General features: G+C 44.3%; 2 protein-coding genes across 3 annotated transcripts in view; one reads left to right on the forward strand and one right to left on the reverse strand.

The window, feature by feature from the left end:
- The window catches only part of PARP16 (poly(ADP-ribose) polymerase family member 16), a 72,113-nt gene extending 67,414 nt beyond the window's left edge, over nucleotides 1-4,699 (reverse strand). Inside the window, exon 1 of one of the 2 annotated variants that reach the window (XM_079125239.1) lies at nucleotides 4,624-4,699. The gene's annotated coding sequence lies outside the window, so the exon portion shown is untranslated. Of the gene's footprint in view, nucleotides 1-4,557; nucleotides 4,576-4,623 lie in introns of those variants that run through there. The other variant, XM_079125245.1, reaches the window with a different exon arrangement.
- An 8,196-nt stretch (nucleotides 4,700-12,895) lies between these two features.
- LOC306653258 (HAUS augmin-like complex subunit 2) lies at nucleotides 12,896-13,812 on the forward strand (the record flags this gene model as incomplete). The annotated part of the gene is given in 2 exon segments (XM_079126230.1): nucleotides 12,896-12,962; nucleotides 12,965-13,812. Coding segments are annotated over 2 exon segments (705 nt in total). The 3' UTR covers nucleotides 13,603-13,812.
- Nucleotides 13,813-19,620: the final 5,808 nt, after the last annotated feature.

Here is a 19,620-nt window from a genome sequence, read left to right on the forward strand (position 1 = left end):
TGGAGGAGGAGGAGGAGGAGAAGGAGAAGATGACTTGTCACTTTGATGACAGGTTTCTCTGCACAGAACATCCAAGAAAATCTACCAGGGATGAGGATGTAGCTCAGTGGTGGAGTGCTTGCCTAGCATGACTTGATCCTCAGCAGTACAGGGGAAAAAAATAAAAAATACAGAACGACCATCTATTGAAACAAAGGATTTAAGATTGCTGAATTTTAGAGCCATTTTTTAAAAACTCAACTGCATTACAATATATTAGCATAAATAATTATAAAATTGCAAATAAAAATCTATACTAGGGGGGCTGGGGACATAGCTCAGTTGGTAGAGTGTTTGCCTCTCACGCACAAGGTCCTAGGTTCAATTCCCAGCACCACAAAAAAAAAAAAAAAAAAATCTATACTAGTTGAGAACAGTGGCACATGCCTATAATCCCAGTGGCTCAGGAGGTTGAAGCAGAAGGATCCTGAGAACTCAAAGCCAGCCTCAGCAACTTAGCAGGGCCGGTCACTCAACAAGACCCTGTTTCTGATAAAAATATTAAAAAAGGCTGTGAAGGTCGCTTGGTGGTTAAGCACCCCTGGGTTCAATCCCTGGTACCAGAAAAAAAATTTTAAAAAAGGACTGGGAATGTAGCTCAGTGGTAACAATGACCCTGGGTTCAATCCCTATTATCAAAAAAATAAAATATTTTAATTAAAAAAATAAATAAAAATCTATAGTAGCTACAAAAACTATAAGGTATTACGTCAAGATACATCAAAGATACATCATGATACATCAAACAAAAATCTTTATGGCACAATTATAAAACTATACTGAAAGACACAAAAATAGATCTCAGGAACAAAGTAATACAGACTTTGGGGATGATACCAGAAGATCTCAAAAATGACTGTCTCCCAAATTAATAAGTGAATTACAACTTCAGATAGAGAATATGTGGATTATAGCCTTTGAATTCCTCTTTAAAAGCCCCCTGTTCCTGCCAATGGGCAGAATCACAATCTTTGGGACAGGAGTCCTCTGTGCTTCTCCATTGGTAGTAAAGCAATAAATTTCCTTTTTCCTTTTTCTCAAAAATAAATAAATAAATAAAATAGATCTCAATAAAGGAGAAGTTTCTTTTCGGGGGTGGGGGACTGGGGATTAAATCCAGGGGGTGCTTAACCACTGAACCACATCCCCAGACCTTTTTATTTTGAGATAGGGTCTCACTAAATTACTTAGGTCCTCACTAAATTGCTGAGGCTGGCCTTGAATTTGTGATCCTTCTGCCTCAGCCTCCTGAGTTACTGGGATTACAGGCCTGCGCCACTGTGCCTGGCATGCCCAGCAATAAGGGAGAAGATTTACAATGTTCACCAATATATATAATATGCATATCATAAAAAATTAAATCAGCAGGGTGCAGTGGCACATGCCTGTAACCCCTGAGGCTTGGGAGGCAAAGAGAAGAATCACAAGTTCAAGGTCAGTCTCAGTAACTTAGTGAGGCACTAGGCAACTCAGTGAGACCCTCTCTCAAAAAAAAAAAAAAAAGGTGAGGAGGCTGGTGATGTATCTCAGTGGTAGCACATCCCTATGTTCAGTCCCCAATACCAAAAAAAAAGGAAAAAGAAAAAGACTTAAATACCTTCTGTGTCTACAAGGATATGAACTTGTGTCCACTGCAGTGCAGGGACCAGACTCTGGTTCCAGAAGTCCTTGAAGCGCTACAACTTCTTCTGGAGTCTGGCATGGCTCATCTTACTCTCATTCCTTTTTTGGTTGACTACTACCCAGGCTGAACAGTGCAAAAACCAAAAGGTGAATTTCCCTTTAAAACCCAGGAGCAGGGCTGGGGTTGTAGGCTCAGTGGTGGAGCATTTGCTTAGCACATGTGGGTTCGATCCTCAGCACCACATAAAAACAAGTAAATTAAATAAAGGTATTGTTTCATCTACAACTAAAAAAAAAAAAATAAAAAAAATAAAAAAAAAAAAGAAAGAAAAAACAGGAGCAAAGAAACACCCCCACCAAAGACATAATCACCAAAAGTTGAGAGGTCATGTTGTGTTCCGGGGAAACCGCCCCTCCTTTTATAATTATTTTTACATAGGAAGTTTCTCATAACACCGGTCTTTAAAAAAAAAAAAAAAAAAAAAAAAACTTTTGGTGGGGCGGTGGGGCATGCCTGTAATCCCAGCAGCCGGGGAGGCTGAGGCAGAAGGATGGCAAGTTCAAAGCCAGCCCCAGCAATTTCAAGACCCGCATGATGACCATCGCGCGGAAGCGGCTCAGTCTCAGCAATTTAACGAGGCCCTAAGCAACTCCGTAAGACCCTGTCTCTAAATAAAATGCAAAAGCCTCGGAGATGTGCTCAATGGTTAGGTGCCCCAGGGTTCAATCCCTGGTACCAAAAAAAAAAAGGAAAAAAATACCTTTTAAAAATTTAAGTGTATCTCACACACAAATAATGTATGCATAGTTCAAAGAAAAGTAATACATAAAACTCTGATGAGGCCCTCCGAATTTAAGAAAAAGGATATTGCCAACAACTTTGATAACCTCCAGGAGCGCTTCCCCTACCACGCTCCTCACCGCAACCGTGGATGGCCACTATGCAGAACTTCTATCAAACATTCCTTTGCCCTAACCTTTACCAATCCTCCTCGTCTCAACTACAAGAAAACTGCTTTATTTAAAAGAAATCATACTCAAAGTCCCAGTGTATGAATACACGAAATCTGAATCTCTCTGAAGAACAGTACTACGTTTAAACGCTACAGCAACTGCTCGGCTCCTTGGTGGCTCCGGAGAACTGAGGCATTTCCGGAGTCTCAAGGGTGATTATTCAGGTTCATTTGCATACCCATAAGACACTGCAAACTGTGCAAGTGCTTTAATATAAACAAATTTTTCATTATGCTGGTTTTTAAGAATATCAGCTATTATTCACAAACTTTATCAGGTAAACTTCTGCAGGTAGTAGCGCTTTAGAGTAATAGCCACCATCAGTGTGCTAGGAATTGCATTTACCCCAGGTAGAGAATACACGCCAACACAGCTATACTCTGGTTTCTCTTCAGATCGTATAAATCTTTCGCCTTTTACTAAAGATTTCCGTGGAGAGGAACAATTCTGAGTCTGAAACCAATTTTTTGAGGCCTTGCTTCTTGGTAAGGCTGTGTATGTTGTTTAATAAAAGACTTGCCCGGTTTTTCAAAGTATTACTATCTCTAATCTGGTAGGTTGTATTAGATTTAGAAGGATGTTTCTTGTTTCCTTAATTTTAGGATTTTTCTTGTTTTCATGACCTTGTAACTTTGTGTAAGGAGAATATGCCGTAAAAACCTTTGAGATTTTATTTCCTGTCCTTAACACAGCCAAATGTCATCCATTTTGCTGCCCTGTGGTTGTATTTTATTCCCATGACAGTCAACATGCAATAGAAATACTAAGACACAAGCAAAACTTCAAAATGCATTTTTTGGTACTGAAGATTGAGTTCAGGGGTGCTTTACCCCTGAGCTACATTACCCAGTCCTTTTTGAGACAGGATACTAAGTGAAAGGTGAATAGTTTAAAAAGTCACATTAATAAATATTAAAAAATAAAAACAATAAATACAAAATTTAAAAAACTAATTTGGTGAATCACGATCATACATGTGTTTCCCATACTGAACTGGAACTTGGAATATTCCTGCCTCCGCCTCCTTATTAGCTGGGAGTATAGGTGTGCAAATGGTTCTGTATTGCTTTTTGCTCATTTGCATTGTGCTATATTCTAATTTCCACTTTTTTACTATTCAAAGCATTGCTGCTCTGAACACACATGTACACATCTACAGGAGCACAAACACCAATTTTTGTAGAATTTACAGTCTTGGAAGGAATTGCTGAGCATGGCAAGTTTTCTTTACTGAGTAATGACAAATTACTTTTCTAAGTAGTTGATTTGGAGTTAACTACTTTGGCCTTTTTTCCCCTTCTTTATTCCCTATACCTAGTGAGTGTAAGATGGTATTATAATAATTAAAATTCTTTTTTCCTGATTCCAGAAAGGTTGAGCATCTTTTGAAGGTTTTTGAAGGTCAAGGGTAGGAGGTTGCTTGCCTAGCAGGCATGAGGCCCTTGGTTCAATCCCTAATATGGGAAAACAAAACAAAACAACTAATAATGTCTATACACGAACAGTACACATACAACTTTTTTTCCTAATATTTGCAGTCCACAGCTGGTTGACTGTAGATGCAGAACCTGCAGAGATAGAGTACAGACTGTATCCAACCTCATCTATTTAAACTGATACCATTGTAAGTTATCACAAGAAAAATGTAGATATGATGTTTTCAAATGTGCAACAGGGACATACATTTTCAAAATTCTTTGGGGATTTATGGGAACAAGACATTTGACTCCATCACCTTAATTTAACAGGTGGGCTTTTGGGGCAGAGTTGAGCTCTAAAAGGAAGCAGCATCCTCTTGTGGCCAGCACAGGGGCTGCAGTAGAAATGAACAAGGAATTCAAGGAGGTAAATCTGGTGCTGAGATTTAGAGCCCCCATCTACCTTCGCTTGGGAGAGTCTCTCCATTGCAGAATTTGAAAAGGTTGGACTGGGCGTGGTGGTGCCCACCTGAAATCCCAGTGACTCTGAGGCTGAGGCAGGAGGATTGCAGGTTCAAGATCAACTTCAGCAACTTAGTGAGACCCTGTGACAAAATAAAAAATAAAAAGGATTGGAGATGTAGCTCAGTGTTAACAGTGGCCCTGGGTTCGATCCCCAGTATCAAAAAAATAAAATAAAAATAAAAAGGATTGGATGTGGTCGCCACATGCAAATCTGCTTCATGTAGCTGTGGCCCTGGGATCTGGTCACAAGTTGAAATTACAGAACAAACAGCAAAAACAGGCAAGAATGATTTAACATTAATCTCTTATAGATCACCACTATAAGATTAAAGCAAAATCATCTGAAAATCCCACGAATTTGATAAACTCAAATGCCCATTCACTGATACATATGTATTTTAATTTTATTATAGTAGAATTAAAATAATACTCTATTTAATAATAAGTTAGTTTGTTCAATAATGACAGTTCATTTAATATAATGAAGACTACTACCCAAACTTCAAGCAAATGTTACACATTAACAGAAAGTGCCTTAAACTTTGTCTTCGCAGTACAAAAGGAGACAAGAATGACAGTATCACCACTTCCACTTGGTTTTGCGCTACCAGTGTTGTAGAAAGTACAGGAAAATATGGGAAAGTATGGCAATGGAAAGTATAATAAAAGGAAAAAAGTACATGGACTGGGAAAGAAAAACAAAATTGTCATTATTATTAGTCCATATGATTAACTTCATAAAAGATCCAAAAAGATCTAGAACTGTACTGTCCAATATGGTGGCCAATGGACACATTTGCCTGTGGAGCATTTGAAATGTGGCCAGTCTGAATTGAGATGTGTTTTTCTTTTTAATGTTGATAGATCTTTATTTGTTTTTATTCATTTATTTGTATGTGGTGCTGAGAATTGAACCCTGTATCTCACACATGCTAGGCAAGCGCTCTACCACTGAGCCACAACCCCAGCCCCTGAGATGGGTTTTACGTGTAAATACACACTGGATTACGAAGACTTTGAAGAAAAGAATATAAACAAGTAATTTATATATTATATTTTAGATTAATATATTTTTATATTAATTATTGAAAAATTAATATCTGGGGTATATTTGAAATATATTGCTTAAGCAAATAAAACAATTAGTTTTATTAATTTTATTAATTTTTTTTTCAGCATTGGGGATTGAACCCAGGGGTGCTCTACCACTGAATTATATTCGCAGTTCTTTTTATTTTTAATTTTGAGACAGATTCTCACTAAATTGTCAAGGCTGGCCTCAAACTTGGTATACTCGGGCAATAACCTCCCAAATTGCTGGGATTACAGGCATGCTCTACCACACCTGGTTCTAGGTTTTTCTTTCCTTTTTTTTTTTAAGTTGCCAATGGACCTTTATTTTATTTATTTATTTATTTATTTATTTATTTATTTAATGGTGTTGGAGATTGAACCCAGGGCCTCACATATGCCAGGAAGCACTCTACCACTGAGCCACAATCCCAGCTCCAAGATTATTTCTTACATTAAATATTAGCATGAATTATTGCCAGAAATGCAGGAGTAGGCCACACTATAAACAATGAAACTGTAACACTCCCTCAAAACCCATATTTTTCATCAAGATAAGTTCATGCTTTGGATTCTGAAATCCTGGAAGTTCATGACATGGAGCCTGGATGGTTAAAAACAAAAGCTTCCCTATAGCTCTCTAATCAACAAAAGCTGCCAGGACCTTTCCAGAGTGAAGCAGAGCAAAGGTCAGAACATGAATGCCCCTACAACCCAGGAGCAGGGAAACTTTGCCTCCCAAGTTCCAACTCAAAATTCCTTTTGTGTCCCCTTAGCCCCTGGCCAGGCCCTGTGAGGTACAGCTGTTAACATATGGTGGGGACTGTGCATCTCCGTGGGTCTCTTTAACTTCCATTACATTGTGAAATATAACAAACATGTATTGGTGGATGAAACTTGCAAACAAATAACCAATCAAAGAAACTAGAAGAAAAGGTCACATGTATGCTTCAGTTTATACAAAATGTCCAGAATGAGCACATTAGAGTGACTGCCAAAGACCGGAAAACTGGGGGAACAGGAAGTAGCTGCTCATGGGGACAGTTTTTTGGGAGAGTGACAAAAATATTCTAAAATTAGATTGTGGTGATGATTGTACAATTCTGTGAATCTACTAAAAACCATTGAATTGTATACTTCAAAGGGGTGAATGGGTGAATGGTATGGCTTTTGAATTTTATCCAATAACAGTTTTTAAACTCAATTAGATATTTAAATCACGTACATGTCAAACGATGGTCTTATTAGCAAAGAAACCAGCAAAGTGGGAGGGGAAAGTTTCAGTTCAGAAGTGTGAAAGATGGGAAGCAGGAGATTTACATCAGCATCTGGAAAAATAAAAAAGCAGCTTTCCTTTCACAAGCAAGGAGTCCTAATGCAGGTCGGTCAGAGAGGAGAGCACATTTGTAAAGCACTGGATATAAGAGATCGAGGTCTGACACTGGAATAGCAAGGTTTTATCCCCAACAGCAGCGCCGGTGGGGAGAAAATCAGACGCTGAACGCGCAGGGTCCCAGGAATTCTCAAGTGACAGACGAACATGCTGAATATTCGAGCGTACGTGCTGGCGTGCATGACAAACAAGAACCACTACAACATCAAAAAACCCACGTGGCCGCCACGCAGTGTAAGAAAAATGAAACTGCACAACTTTTTAAACAAACTGCGGCGTGCAACCTTTCCCAGTTTACGCTCCTCACTCCGACTGAAGGGAGGAACCGACTATCCTGCATTTTGTGTCAATCAGTTATTCGCTATTTTCTATTTCAGTGTAATAGCAGTCCTTAAAGGAAATCAAACTCAGACACACAAAAAAACAAGACAGATAAAACCTGAGTCGACCAAGGACGGCGTTGGGATTCCTCCGCTTCGCCCCCAAACGGTGAGGACCAGGAACTGTGTGAACGCTCCACTACTTCCCCAATCGAAAGGGAGGGGACTCCGTCTATTTGCATACCCACAGTGCACTGCGCAAAGAACAGGTTTAAAAGGGAAAAATTTTTAAAAGTTGCTGCGCATATTTGCGCAAAAGACATATTCTTACAAAGTAAACTGAAATTTTTTTCTTGAGGTATAGAATCCTGGCGTTATCTAGCCACCGTCAGTGAATTAGTAGTTGCTGTTACCCGAGTTGTGAGTTGTACCTATTACCAGCATACTCTGGTTTCTCTTCAGATCGTATAAATCTTTCGCCTTTTACTAAAGATTTCCGTGGAGAGGAACAACTCTGAGTCTTAAACCAATTTTTTGAGGCCTTGTTTTGGCAAGGCTAACATGTGCTTGTTTCAAAATAAGATTGTTATTTCTACTAGTTCTTTGGAGTTATGCACGTGTACATCCGGGCTAAGCTTGGTTGTTATTTCGTGATGTGTAGGTTCTTAGCGGAGCGAAGTTGCTTAATGTCTGAGCGTAACCCAGAGCTGCAGTGCCCCACCTCTTTCGATTCTGCAACTCCCAGCGATTTTGTTTCTCACTGATCTGTGTATCTGTGTATTTGTTCTCCTTGTGGTTGGTTTTTCCATTGTTCGAACAGGAACTCCTGTAGTACTCAAGTTAATTTTGAAATTTCCTTGGAAAAGAAAAATACCTAAAGGTGCCCATTTAAGCCCTCATGACAGTGGATCACCACACCTGCCTGTCCATGTCCTGCTAAATCCTACCCTCCCATTGTGGCTTTCCTGTCAGACTAAAATCTCCTCCGACAGTTTCAGCGCTACCCATTCTTGGAGCCCCTGCTCAGGCCTCTGGGTCCCAGGAGATGTGAAAGGAGCAACAGCAGGAGGAAAACAAGGCCACAGTGAGTGGTCTCTAGAGGAGCCTCCTCGGTGGGAACGTGGAGGTAAGCACTATACCTCCCTGCCTGCAACGCAGGGTGTGGTGAGCAGTGCAGAGGATGGCCACAAGAGGGAAATGTTTGGAAGCGATAATGCAGAATTAAACATTGCTCTCTAATCCTTTCAAACTAGAGGGTAACAGGCTTCCTGCAGAGTCCCTGTGTGGCCTGATCTGCTGTGGAAAGACAGGCAAATAAAACAAGAACAAAGTTCCATCTCTCTCTCTCTCTCTCTCTCTCTCTCTCTCTCTCTCTCTCTCTCTCTCTCTCACACACACACACACACACACACACACACACACACACACACACACCCACATTTACTCCAGACTCCGGAAGCTCTGTGTAACCAGGACTGTGGACACCAACCACACAACACATCACTGTGCAAACAGCACCTCTGGATGCTAAAGATGGGAACTCCCCTCTTGTTCTCTCACTCTGGGAGTCTTCACCAGGTAAGTTCAGCCTGCCAAAGGATCAAGAAGGCAGCCCCGGGTGCTCACTTCACTCAGCTTCTTCAGGGCCCAGATCAGCACCACTTGAGGAGGAGCCTGCCCAGCCTCTTTGGGTTCCCACCCCAGCAAGAGCCACCTGCCTCCTTCCCAAGGCCTCATCATAAGGTCCTCATCCTAAGCCATCCAGTCTTTCCAGGGCAGCCAGAAAGGTCTCCAGGACACATGTGAATTCTGATGAGACCCCCTGCCCCATTTCTAGAACAACTGGATAGTTTTTTGTCTAAGAAGGGTCCCTTCCTTCTCATAGAGAGGTCCCTTCGTTTCCCCAAAAGTAAATTACCTCCTGAGGTGTCTCAAGGGTCTTTCTGGTCCTTTTTTTTTTTTTTTTTTTTTTTAATGGAGAGACCGACCCCCACTCAAGTTCAATCTCTTCCCTGGTCCCCTTCTGTTCTTTCATCTTCCCTTTCTACTTCCCTACCTCTTTCATCCTTCATTCCACAAACATTCCCCAAATTGGCATCAAAGACATAATTTATTATTTTTTGCTCATGAACCCCACACACTGCAAGAGTTCTGCCCATTGCGTTTATCAAGTAAGAATGTATTCATTTGTCATTTGTAATTAAGCATAAGTAGAGATCTGACCAGCAGGGGGAGACCAGCCCTGGGAGACCAGCGTAGGGGCTACCTCCCCTAAGGAAGAGAAACCCTGCTTGACAGGCAGACTGACACAGCTCTCCGCCAGACCTGCCTTCTCCCATGCCGAGTGTCCTTGCCTCAGCCTAGGAACCAGGGGGCTGTTACTTGAAGACTTGGGAGTAGATAAAAGCCAAGAGGTCATAGTAGGAGAGAGAAAGTGACTGGGCAGATGTGGTTTTCCACCCAGCTCTGCTGCTGACAGGCTGTGTAACCTCTGCAGTCCAAAGTCCAAGACCAGCTCTGGGGCTGACTGCATTGGTCAGTGGAGTTAGATAATCTCTAAATTCCAACCGACGCCTTACTCTGACATTTTATGATGCTAAGCTTTGAGCTCAGGGGAGTGACTATAAGAGTGTCGCAGCACCAGGAAGTACAGCTGTGATAAGGACCACCCCTGTGCTCGGTGACAAGGCAGGCTGGTCCCTGAGGCCTGGCTGAGACACTGCTCCCTGGGGAGACACACAGCAGGGCTAAAACTGAGCTGCAAGGTCACCCAAGATGGCCCTGCTGGACATGGTGGCACCTGCTCACACGTACACTCAAACATGTCCGTACCCACAAACACAGGCACACACACTCATGCACAAACGCACTCATCCCAGGTACACAGCTGCCTGTTGTCCATCCTAGGTCACCACTGTCATTCCCTAGGGTCCATCTGTGAGCTGGGTGTGAGCAGCCAGCCAGCCCCTTTGCCTGAGGTGAGCCCAAGGGACTGTGGGCAGCAGGCAGGGGATGCAGTCCTTCCTCTGTAAATGTGCTGCCCTGGGTCCCCATGCCAGTCCCCTCCATGGCCAGTCCCCATTCACTCATATTTCATGGGCCTTAACCATCTTCCACGATGTGCCGCAGATTCTGAAGACAGAGACTTCAACAAAGGGGCTGGTGTAGCTGACTGGGCTAGGGACAGGGGGAGTGAGATGGACAGACGGACAGACCACAGGCAGATGATCAGCACTGACTTGATTTCAGCCCTCACGCGGGTGAGGCACGCATCCGTATCCCCACCCTTTACCCCAGAGCCTGGCCCCTTCCCAGCTCAAGAACTGTTGAAAGGGTGAATGGCTGCCTGACCAGCGAGGCGGAGCACAGAAGATGGATGTGGAGGGCAGGTGAGGGAGAGGGGAGAGAGGGGAGGAAGGAAAAGGGAGGGACAGGCGGGGGCAGGTGGGGATGGGGAGAAGAATGAACGGAGGAGATCCAGAGGGTGAAGGCTGGGGACCATCCTTTTTACATCTTCATTAAAATGGGGTTAATGGGCGATCACTTTAATCTCTGGGAGGAACATTAAAACATGGACTTGAAGCCCAGCTTGTGGCACTCGCCTAAAATTCCAGTGACTAATGAGGCTGAGGCAGGGGAATGGCAAGTTCAAGGGCAGTGTGGGCAACTTAGCAAAACCCTGTCTCAAAACTAAAAATAAATACATAAAAAGGGGCCGAGGAGGCTGGGGATATAGCTCAGTTGGTAGAGTGCTTGCCTTGCAAGCACAAGGCCCTGGGTTCAATCCCCAGCACCGAAAAAAAAAAAAAAAAAAAAAAAAAAATGGGGCTGAGGATATAGCTCAGAGATAGAGCACCCCTGGGCTCAAAACCAGGATTGGCTGGCACCTGTCATCCCAGTGGCTCTGGGAAGATCACGAGTTCAAAGCCAGCCTCAGCAAAAGTGAGGCACTAAACAACTCAGCGAGACTCCGACTCTCAATAAAATACAAAATATGTCCAGGGATGTGGCTCAGTGGTCGAGTGCCCCTGAGTTCAATCCCCGGTACCAATTAAAAAAAAAAAAAACAAAAAACAAAAAACTCAGGACCGCCAAAAAAAATTTATATATATATATATAATGTTTCTTTTCCTTTCCACCTCCTCTTAGAAAGAAATCTATGAGTGAAAACTGTCCTGTTACTCTCTGGCCCTGGTTGAGCTTCAGTTTTCTCACTTAGAAGCTGGGCCTTCCCTCCCCTCATAGAATCATTGACAAATGCAAGTGGAAACAGTAATATGGTGCTCTGGAAGCTAAACATATGTGCCCTGTGGTGGGTGGTGTGCCCACACCGAAGCTGAAAAGCAATGTGACTTTTCACCAGGTCCTGGAGAATGCTGCCTGGCTTCTCAGCTCTTCTACTCCCTAGCTATGTGACCTTGAGCAAGTGACTTGAGCAAGTAACTTGACCTCTCTTTGCCTCCGTTTCATCATCTGTAGAGTGGGCGCAGTGATAATAGCATCTATCTCACAAGGGTGTTAAGGCAGGTGCTTGGCACCTAGACGTGCTTTCAAGGGAGGCTGTTATACAGCTCTGAGGTTAGGCCCTGGCCCACTCTGTAGGACTGAATCAAAGCAAAAGGGATCTGAGTGTAATAGAGCAGGCCTGTAATCCCAGCAACCTGGGAGGCTGAGGCAGGAGGATCACAAGTTCAAGGCCAGTCTCAGTAATTTAGTGAGGTCCTAAGCAACTTAGTGAGACCCTGTCTCAAAATAAAAATAAAAAGGGCTGGGGATGTGGCTAAATAATCAAGTACCCCTAGGTTCAATCCCCAGAAGCAGCAACAACAGTAACAATTTTAAAAGGAACTCTGTGAACACAGAAAAAATAGTGTTTTATCTTAAATTTTCAATTTTCCCAGTCATTTTCCCCTCTCCTGCAGTACCAGGGGCACTGTACCATTTAGCTACAACCTCAGCCCTTTTTAAGATGTCTTTGTTGTTCAGGGTCTCACAAAGTGGCTCAGGATGTCCTCAAACTTGCAATCCTTCTGCCTCAGCCTCTTGAGTAGGTGGGATTATAGGCATGTACCACTGTGCCTGGACATTTGGGTTTTGCCTTTAGGTTTAGAATTTATTTTGAATCAGCTTTTGTTTATGATATGAATTATGGATCAAGGTTTTTTGTTTGTTTTGTTTTGTTTTGCATGAGATGCCCAATTGGTCCAGTACAATTTGTTAAAAAGACTTTTCTAGGTGGGCTCAGTGGTCCCTGGGAAAGGACTGGGCAGAAAGAAGAGAGGTTTAGAGGCAAAGGAGGAACCATGAGATGAAAAGGAGAAAAATGGGTGAAGAGAATATTTAAGATTCATATAACCTGCGTGGTGGCACACACCTGTAATCCCAGAGACTTGGGAGGCTGAGACAGGAGGACTGAAAGTTGGAGGCTGGCCTGAGTGACTTAGAGAGACCCTGCCTCAAAATAAAAACTAAAAGAGAGGTGTGTTAGAGCCATGGCTGCTGCCAACCCTTGGGACCCGGCTTCCGCGCCTAACGCCGCAGGGCTACTGTTGGGCCACTTCATGGTTCAGGGTTGGTCACTGAGGAGATGTTAAATATATCTAAGAAAACAGTTCCTTGTTTTGAGAAATTCTCCAGGCTACAAGAAATCACAAATATTCAAGCTGAAATCTATCAGAAAAGCCTGGAAATTGAACTTCTGAAACTAGAAAAAGATGCAGCAGATGTTGTTCATCCTTTCTATTTGGCTCAAAAGTGTTATGATCTACAAAGTATGAATAATCATCTGGAAGCTGTGCTAAAAGAGAAGAGGTCCCTCAGGCAAAGACTGTTGAAACCCATGTGCCAGGAAAACTTACCTATGGAAGCTTTTTTCCGCAGATATATGGTACATTTGCTGGAGTTGGCTGTGACTTTCATTGAGAGATTGGAAACTCATCTTGAAACAATTAGAAATATCCCTCATTTAGATGCAAATCTAAAGAAAATGAGCAAGGCTTTAGCCGAGATGGATATTTTGGTGATTGAGACAGAAGAACTAGCAGAGAATATACTCAAGTGGCGAGAACAACAAAAGGAGATTTCCTCTTGTATCCCCAAAATATTAGCTGAAGAAAATTACCTTCATAAATCTGATGTTATAATTCCTCCATTACCTTTTACTTCTAAAAGTCATATGCAAACGACTAATGTCAAGTGATCATCAATTTTATTTTCCCTAATTATATGTTGTCATATAAAGTTCATTTCTAGTTGATTGTAACATACGTATTTAAAGGCTTTGCTGCTAGCAATACTGAACCAGCCCTCTGTATATTGGAGTACCAAGATTTCAAATTTATTAGGACCAAGCACTTCTTTCTGATTAAAAGACTAAAAAACTAAAAAAAAAAAAAAAAGAAAGAAAGAAACCCAAAAGAACTGGGGATATGGTTCAGTGGTAAAGGGCCCCTGGGTTCAATCTCCAGTACCAAAATTTTTTTTAAAAATCAAAAAAACTCTTTGGCTGTTTAGAACTATTTAGTGTATAACATGCAATGTAATTCCTTCTTTGCAACCTCTTCCAAGATGTCCAACAAAAACTTAAACAGGTTCTCCATTCAATTCAATTTTGAGTGTTGGACTTTTCTTTCCAATGTGAAGCCCAGTTCACCACAGGCAGATGGGGTTCATCTGGGTTACACTTTTTTGGACAAATATTTATTTATTTATTCTATGCCCGGCATTGGGCTGGGCCCTGGAGCTGCACAACCAGCTCTAACACACTGGGAGGAACCATGAACAAGAGGCAGAAGCCAAGCGGGAGTGGCCAGGAGGTGCGACTTCCGACTTCCAGGGAGAAGGGCTGGGAAAGCCGGGCTCAGGCTGGGACGGGCGAGGAGGGCAGAGGCGGGAGAGGACTCCTTCCCAAGGTTTTCAGCTGCCATCGGTTTGGGTTAAAGAGTCCCAGAGCTGTGGTCCCCTGGGGCTAATGCTAACTCACAGTCTCCCTTTCCTCCGTCCAGGATGGGAAGCCCCGTGCCCCAAGGGAGAGCAAGCACTGGACATGGAGCTGAAAATCCGGGGTCCCCGGCCCCAAAAGGGCCAAGCCGGCATCATGGGCCTCAGAAGTGACCAGCAGGGCTTCTGAACCTGCCCTCGCGCCAGCAGGGAGGAAACAGGAGACCATCCAATTGTGGGTCATGCTGCAGGACAGCGGCCACTGTCTCTTCTTTGAAATGTCACTGTCCTGGAAAACAAGAAGGCCAGGGCTGTTCTGGAGCCAGGGAGCAGAGACAGGGCAACTCGGGGAGGGAGCTTTAGCTGGACTTAGCTCAGGGACACAGCGGAGGACCTCGTGGGACGGCCAGGCTGCGCGGTGGTGGACTGTGCGCGGCGACGGCGCTGGATCTTTTTCTTTGTGGTGATGGAAAAAGAACACTCAGGTTTTAGTCAGCTTTCTGTCACTGTGACCAATTCCGGAAACAGGCAAGTTAAACGGATTAACGGTTTACTTTGGCTCACTATTTCAGGGTTTCCGTCCACAGGGCTTGGTCCTCTTGCTCTTGGGCCGGGGACGCACAGGGCTTCTCGGGGAAGCCCAGGGTAGAGGAAGCCGCTCCCCTCATGGTGGCGGAGAAGCAAAGAGAGGCGGGAAGGGGCAGAGGTCCCCATATCCCATTGGAGGACGTGCCCCCCAGGGGCCCAGCTTCCTTCTACCAGGCCCCACCTTTTTTTTTTTTTTTTTTTTTTTTTGGCGGTGCTGGGGATTGAACCCAGGGCCTTGAGGCAAGCACTCTACCAACTGAGCTATATCCCCAGCCCTCCTTTTTTTATATTTTATCTAGAGACAGGATCTCACTAAGTTGCTTAGGGCCTCTCTAAGTTTCTGAGGCTGGTTTTGAACTTGGGATCCTCCTGCCTCAGCCTCCCGAGTCCCTGGGATTACAGGCAGTGCACCCCTGTGCCCAGCAGACTCCACCTCTTAAAGGCTTCACCACTTCCCAACACTTTGGTCTGGGGACCAAACCTTTAATGCATAGGCCTTCTGGGGACGTTCAAGATCCATACTGCAGCAGTTTGCAAAGTTCTTTCCCTAGGGGTGTGAATTTGTGGGGTAATAAAACCCATTATTTAAAAGTAGGGGGAAAAAAAGCTTGGATTCCAAACCTTGTCCTTGATTCCTGGAACCAGTTTGGGTTCCACTTTGAGCCTGTTTTGTCATCAGAGAAAATGGGGATTATAATAGAGCCCATCTCAGGTGGCTGCTGAGCACCAGCTGAGAGCAGGCCTGAGAAGCCCGGGCCAGTGGTGTCTGCCCTGCTGCTGATGCTCAGCAGGGTCCCTCTGGGCACTTCCTCCTTCGTGGAAGATACAGATCCCTCATCTACCCTCCCTGCCACCCCATTTCCCCACTAGCTGCAGGCAGGGGCTCCTGGCAAGATTTTCCTGTGGAAGGGGGCGGCCTGGACACGTGGCTTAGATCCCCTTTGTTGGTTTCCAGCAAATTAAAATTTATCTTAGGGAGGAAATGAGGGGTCAGTTTTTTTCTTCTTCTTCTTCTTCTTAATGGGCCTTGATGAAGGAAATGAATCCGGGAAGGGATCAGAAATCCGATCCACCACTTGCCGGCTCAGAAAGGTCGGGGGGCTCCCTGTGCCTTCAGAGGGGCAGCTGGGCACAGTATGTTTTATTATATAATTAACCTTGACCCTTCTGGGTTCAAAGAGGGAGGTTAGTTGGAAATAAATCAATAGTCTGGTCTGGTCACTTCAAAGGCTACAAAACCCGCTGGAAAATTCTATGTTGGTTCTTTGTGTAAATTGGAATAGGGTGTGTGATTTTTTTTTTTTTTTAAAGGTGGGAGGAGGGTTTTAGGTCTAAAATTGAAATTAATTGTGTCCACTTCCTTTAATCAGGCAATCAGGGGTCTTTACTGTGTGCCTTATGGGGGGTGGAGGTGGCCAGAAGAGAGCATTGTGACCTCTGAGTGACCGCCAGGCAGGTCTCTCGGACAATAGGCAGCTCTGAAACCTGGGGAGGTGTCTCCTGCAGCAGGGTGCAGAGGCGTCTGGGATTCTTACAGTTACCAAACCATCCCCGTCATGATACACAGAGTTTATGAAATGCTTACTTTGCACTAAGTGGCAAGGATTTTACAGTTATTTTCTCATTTGATCCTCAGAACAACCCAATTATTTAAGTTCCATTATTATCTCTATTACAGATGGGGAAATTGAGCTTCTGAGGGGTGAAGGATCAAGTCCAGAGCCACTTTGAGGTTTTCAATGCCATGACTGGGGGGAAGAACACAGGACCCGAGGAAGAGCTGCAAATTGCCAATGTCCCCCATCTCGGGTTCTTTCCGTGGAGTTGTTAGAAGGTAAATGGAGCCGGACACAGTGGTACACACCTGTAATCCACGACTCAGGAGGTTTGCAAGTTAGTAAGATGTCTCGAAATTTTAAAAATAAATGGGCTGGGGATGTAGCTCATGGTAAAGCGACCCTGGACTCAATCCCCAGTACAAAAGAAAAGGTAAATGGGATTTTTTTTTTTTTTTTGCACTGAGAATCAAGCCAGGGCCTCAGCACATACTAAGTGGGCATTCTATCACTGAGCTACAACCCCAGCTGCAGCAGGTTTATCCTTTTTAAAATTTATTTGTTCTTTTTAGTTATACATGACCGTAGAGTGTATTTGGACATATCATACGTACATGGAGACTAACTTTCCATTCTTGTGGTTGTGCATGATGTGGCATTTCACTGGTCATATATTCATACATGAACACAGGGAAGTTATGTCCCATTCATTCTCCTGTCTTTCCCATTCCCATCCCCCTGCCTTCCCCCAACTCCCCTATCTGCTCCACCCACTCCCATGAACCTCCACCCCGACATGGCCCCACTCTCCCACCACTGTGAGTTAGCATCTACATGTCAGAGAGAACATTCTGCCTTTGTTTTTTGGGGATTGGCTTATTTCACTTAGCATGATAGCCTTCAGTTTCATCTATTTACTGGCAAATGTCATAATTTTATTCTTTTTTATGGCTGAGTAATATTCCATTGTGTATACATTCCATATTTTCTCCATCTCTTCATCTGTTGAGGGGCACCTAGGTTGATTCCATAGCTGAGTTATTGTGAATTGAGTTGCTATAAACATTGATGTGGGGGCTGGGGATATAGCTCAGTTGGTAGACTGCTTGCCTCGCAAGCACAAGGCCCTGAGTTCAATCCCCAGCACTGGAAAAAAAAAAAAAAAAAAAATTGATGTGGCTGTGTCACTACAGTATGCTTATGTTAAGTCCTTTGGTTATATGCCGAGGAGTGGGATAACTGGGTCAAATGGTGGTTCCATTCCTAGTTTTCTGAGGAATCTCCATACTGCTTTCCAGAGTGGCTGCACTAATTTGCAACCCCACCAGCAATGCATGAGTGTATGTTTTCCCCACACCCTCACCAACATTCATTATTACTTGTATTCTTGATAACTGCCATTCTGGAGCAGGTTTACCTTAGCTTCATCTTTGTCTCCTTCTCTCCTTTCCCTTCTCACTCCTTTCAACTTCCTTCTTCCTTCCCTCTTTCCCACTTTCTTTTTCTTTCCACGGTGTTTATTGAGAATTTAGAGCTAATCTGTGGCAACACTGTCAGATCAGAAAGAGATCAAGACAGACCTGTGTCTCTCCATGGAAAACCGAATTCTAAACTCTGAGAGCCCCTGACGGATGTGCATGTTGTGCACACTGCTGCAGAAGGACGTAGTTCCATATGAAAGCATTCAGCAAGGTGCAGAGGAGGAAAAGGAGTGGGTCTAGCTGGATGGAACGGGAAGACACACCAGTGCGATGTTTGGAAGGATCTGGAAAGCAGGGATGGTGGAAAGGTGTGGTTCCAGATTGAAGGAACAGTTTGTGAAAGGCCTGGAGGCCTCACTGCCCTGGGCAGTAATCATGAGGGTGACCCCCCATCCACACACTGACTGACTCATGTAATGCCTCCAACAACCCCGGGAAGGTGCGATCCTTGATCCTCATCCAGAGTTTACAGAGGAGGAAACCATAGCCAGAGGCTAAGGGATGTTCAGTTGGTCACACAGCCAGACAGGGAAGTCAGGGTCTTGACCACTGGGCTAACTGCCTCTTGTGAGAGGACCCCGAAGGTCAGGCAAGAGGTGCCGAACTGTTCTGGAACAGAGGGGAGCTACGGCCGGTTCCTAACCCCCCTGCATTTTAGGACACACTCCTACTTGGTGGTGGTGGGGGTCTGCCATTCCTGGGTCCCTCCTCACCCTTCAAAAGAAAAATCTCCATTTAAACTAATTTAGAGACCCTCCCCCAACTCCCTTTCCTCTGTTTGCGGGGATACAAGTCAACAGACTGCTTAGGACAAGTGTCTAGGGTTCAAGCTACAGCTCTACCCACTCACTTCTCTGGGCCTTGGTTTCCTCATCTGTCAAATGGGAGGATGACAGTCTAGTCCTGCTCCCTACAAGGATGTGAGAAGACTCCCATGAGCAATTGCAGATGCTCCATAAAGCACCATAAGAATAATAACAGACACATTATATTTAACTTTTTTTCGTAGTGCTGGGAAACCAGGGCCTCACCCAACTAGACAAGAGCTCTACCACATCCCCAGCCCCAGAGGCATCTTGTTTATCAATGGGACAGAAGGACTTAGTGAGGCTCCTTTCCTTCCCCCCAAGAGACTCCCCACGCACACTTATTCCCACCTGCAAAACCACATACTGCTCTCCTTGGACACACCAGGTAAAAAGCATATGCTCTAGAAATCCAGGAGTCATTCACTCCTACATTTGTTGACCATCTACTAAGTGCCAGACCCCTGCAGCAAGTGACCACCCTCTGGCTGTTCCGTGAGCCCCTCATGCACATTCAGACTTCCAGGCCTTTGCTGGGCTGTCCCCTTGCTGGCTTCCGGTGTCTCCTCTCCAAAGCCTTCCTTTATTCAGAACTTCAGAGACCACACTGTCTTCTGCTCCTCCAGCCTCTCCCTGGTCCTCATCCAAGCCAGTCTTTGGATAGGTTGTAGTTATTTGAGTTCTAACCTTTAGACTGTCAGCTCACTGAGGACCAGGTCTGTGGCTGGTTTGCCTGGAACCCAGCAGATGGTGACTGCTCTGCTCCATTGGACCAGGCCGCTGACTCACGGCTGTAATCCTCACCATTTCCACAGGGTGGCAGAAAAACCCTCCAGTCTCAGCTCCT

This window comes from Sciurus vulgaris, assembly GCF_902686455.1.
Source record: "Sciurus vulgaris genome assembly, chromosome: 2".
NCBI classification, from domain to species: domain Eukaryota; kingdom Metazoa; phylum Chordata; class Mammalia; order Rodentia; family Sciuridae; genus Sciurus; species Sciurus vulgaris.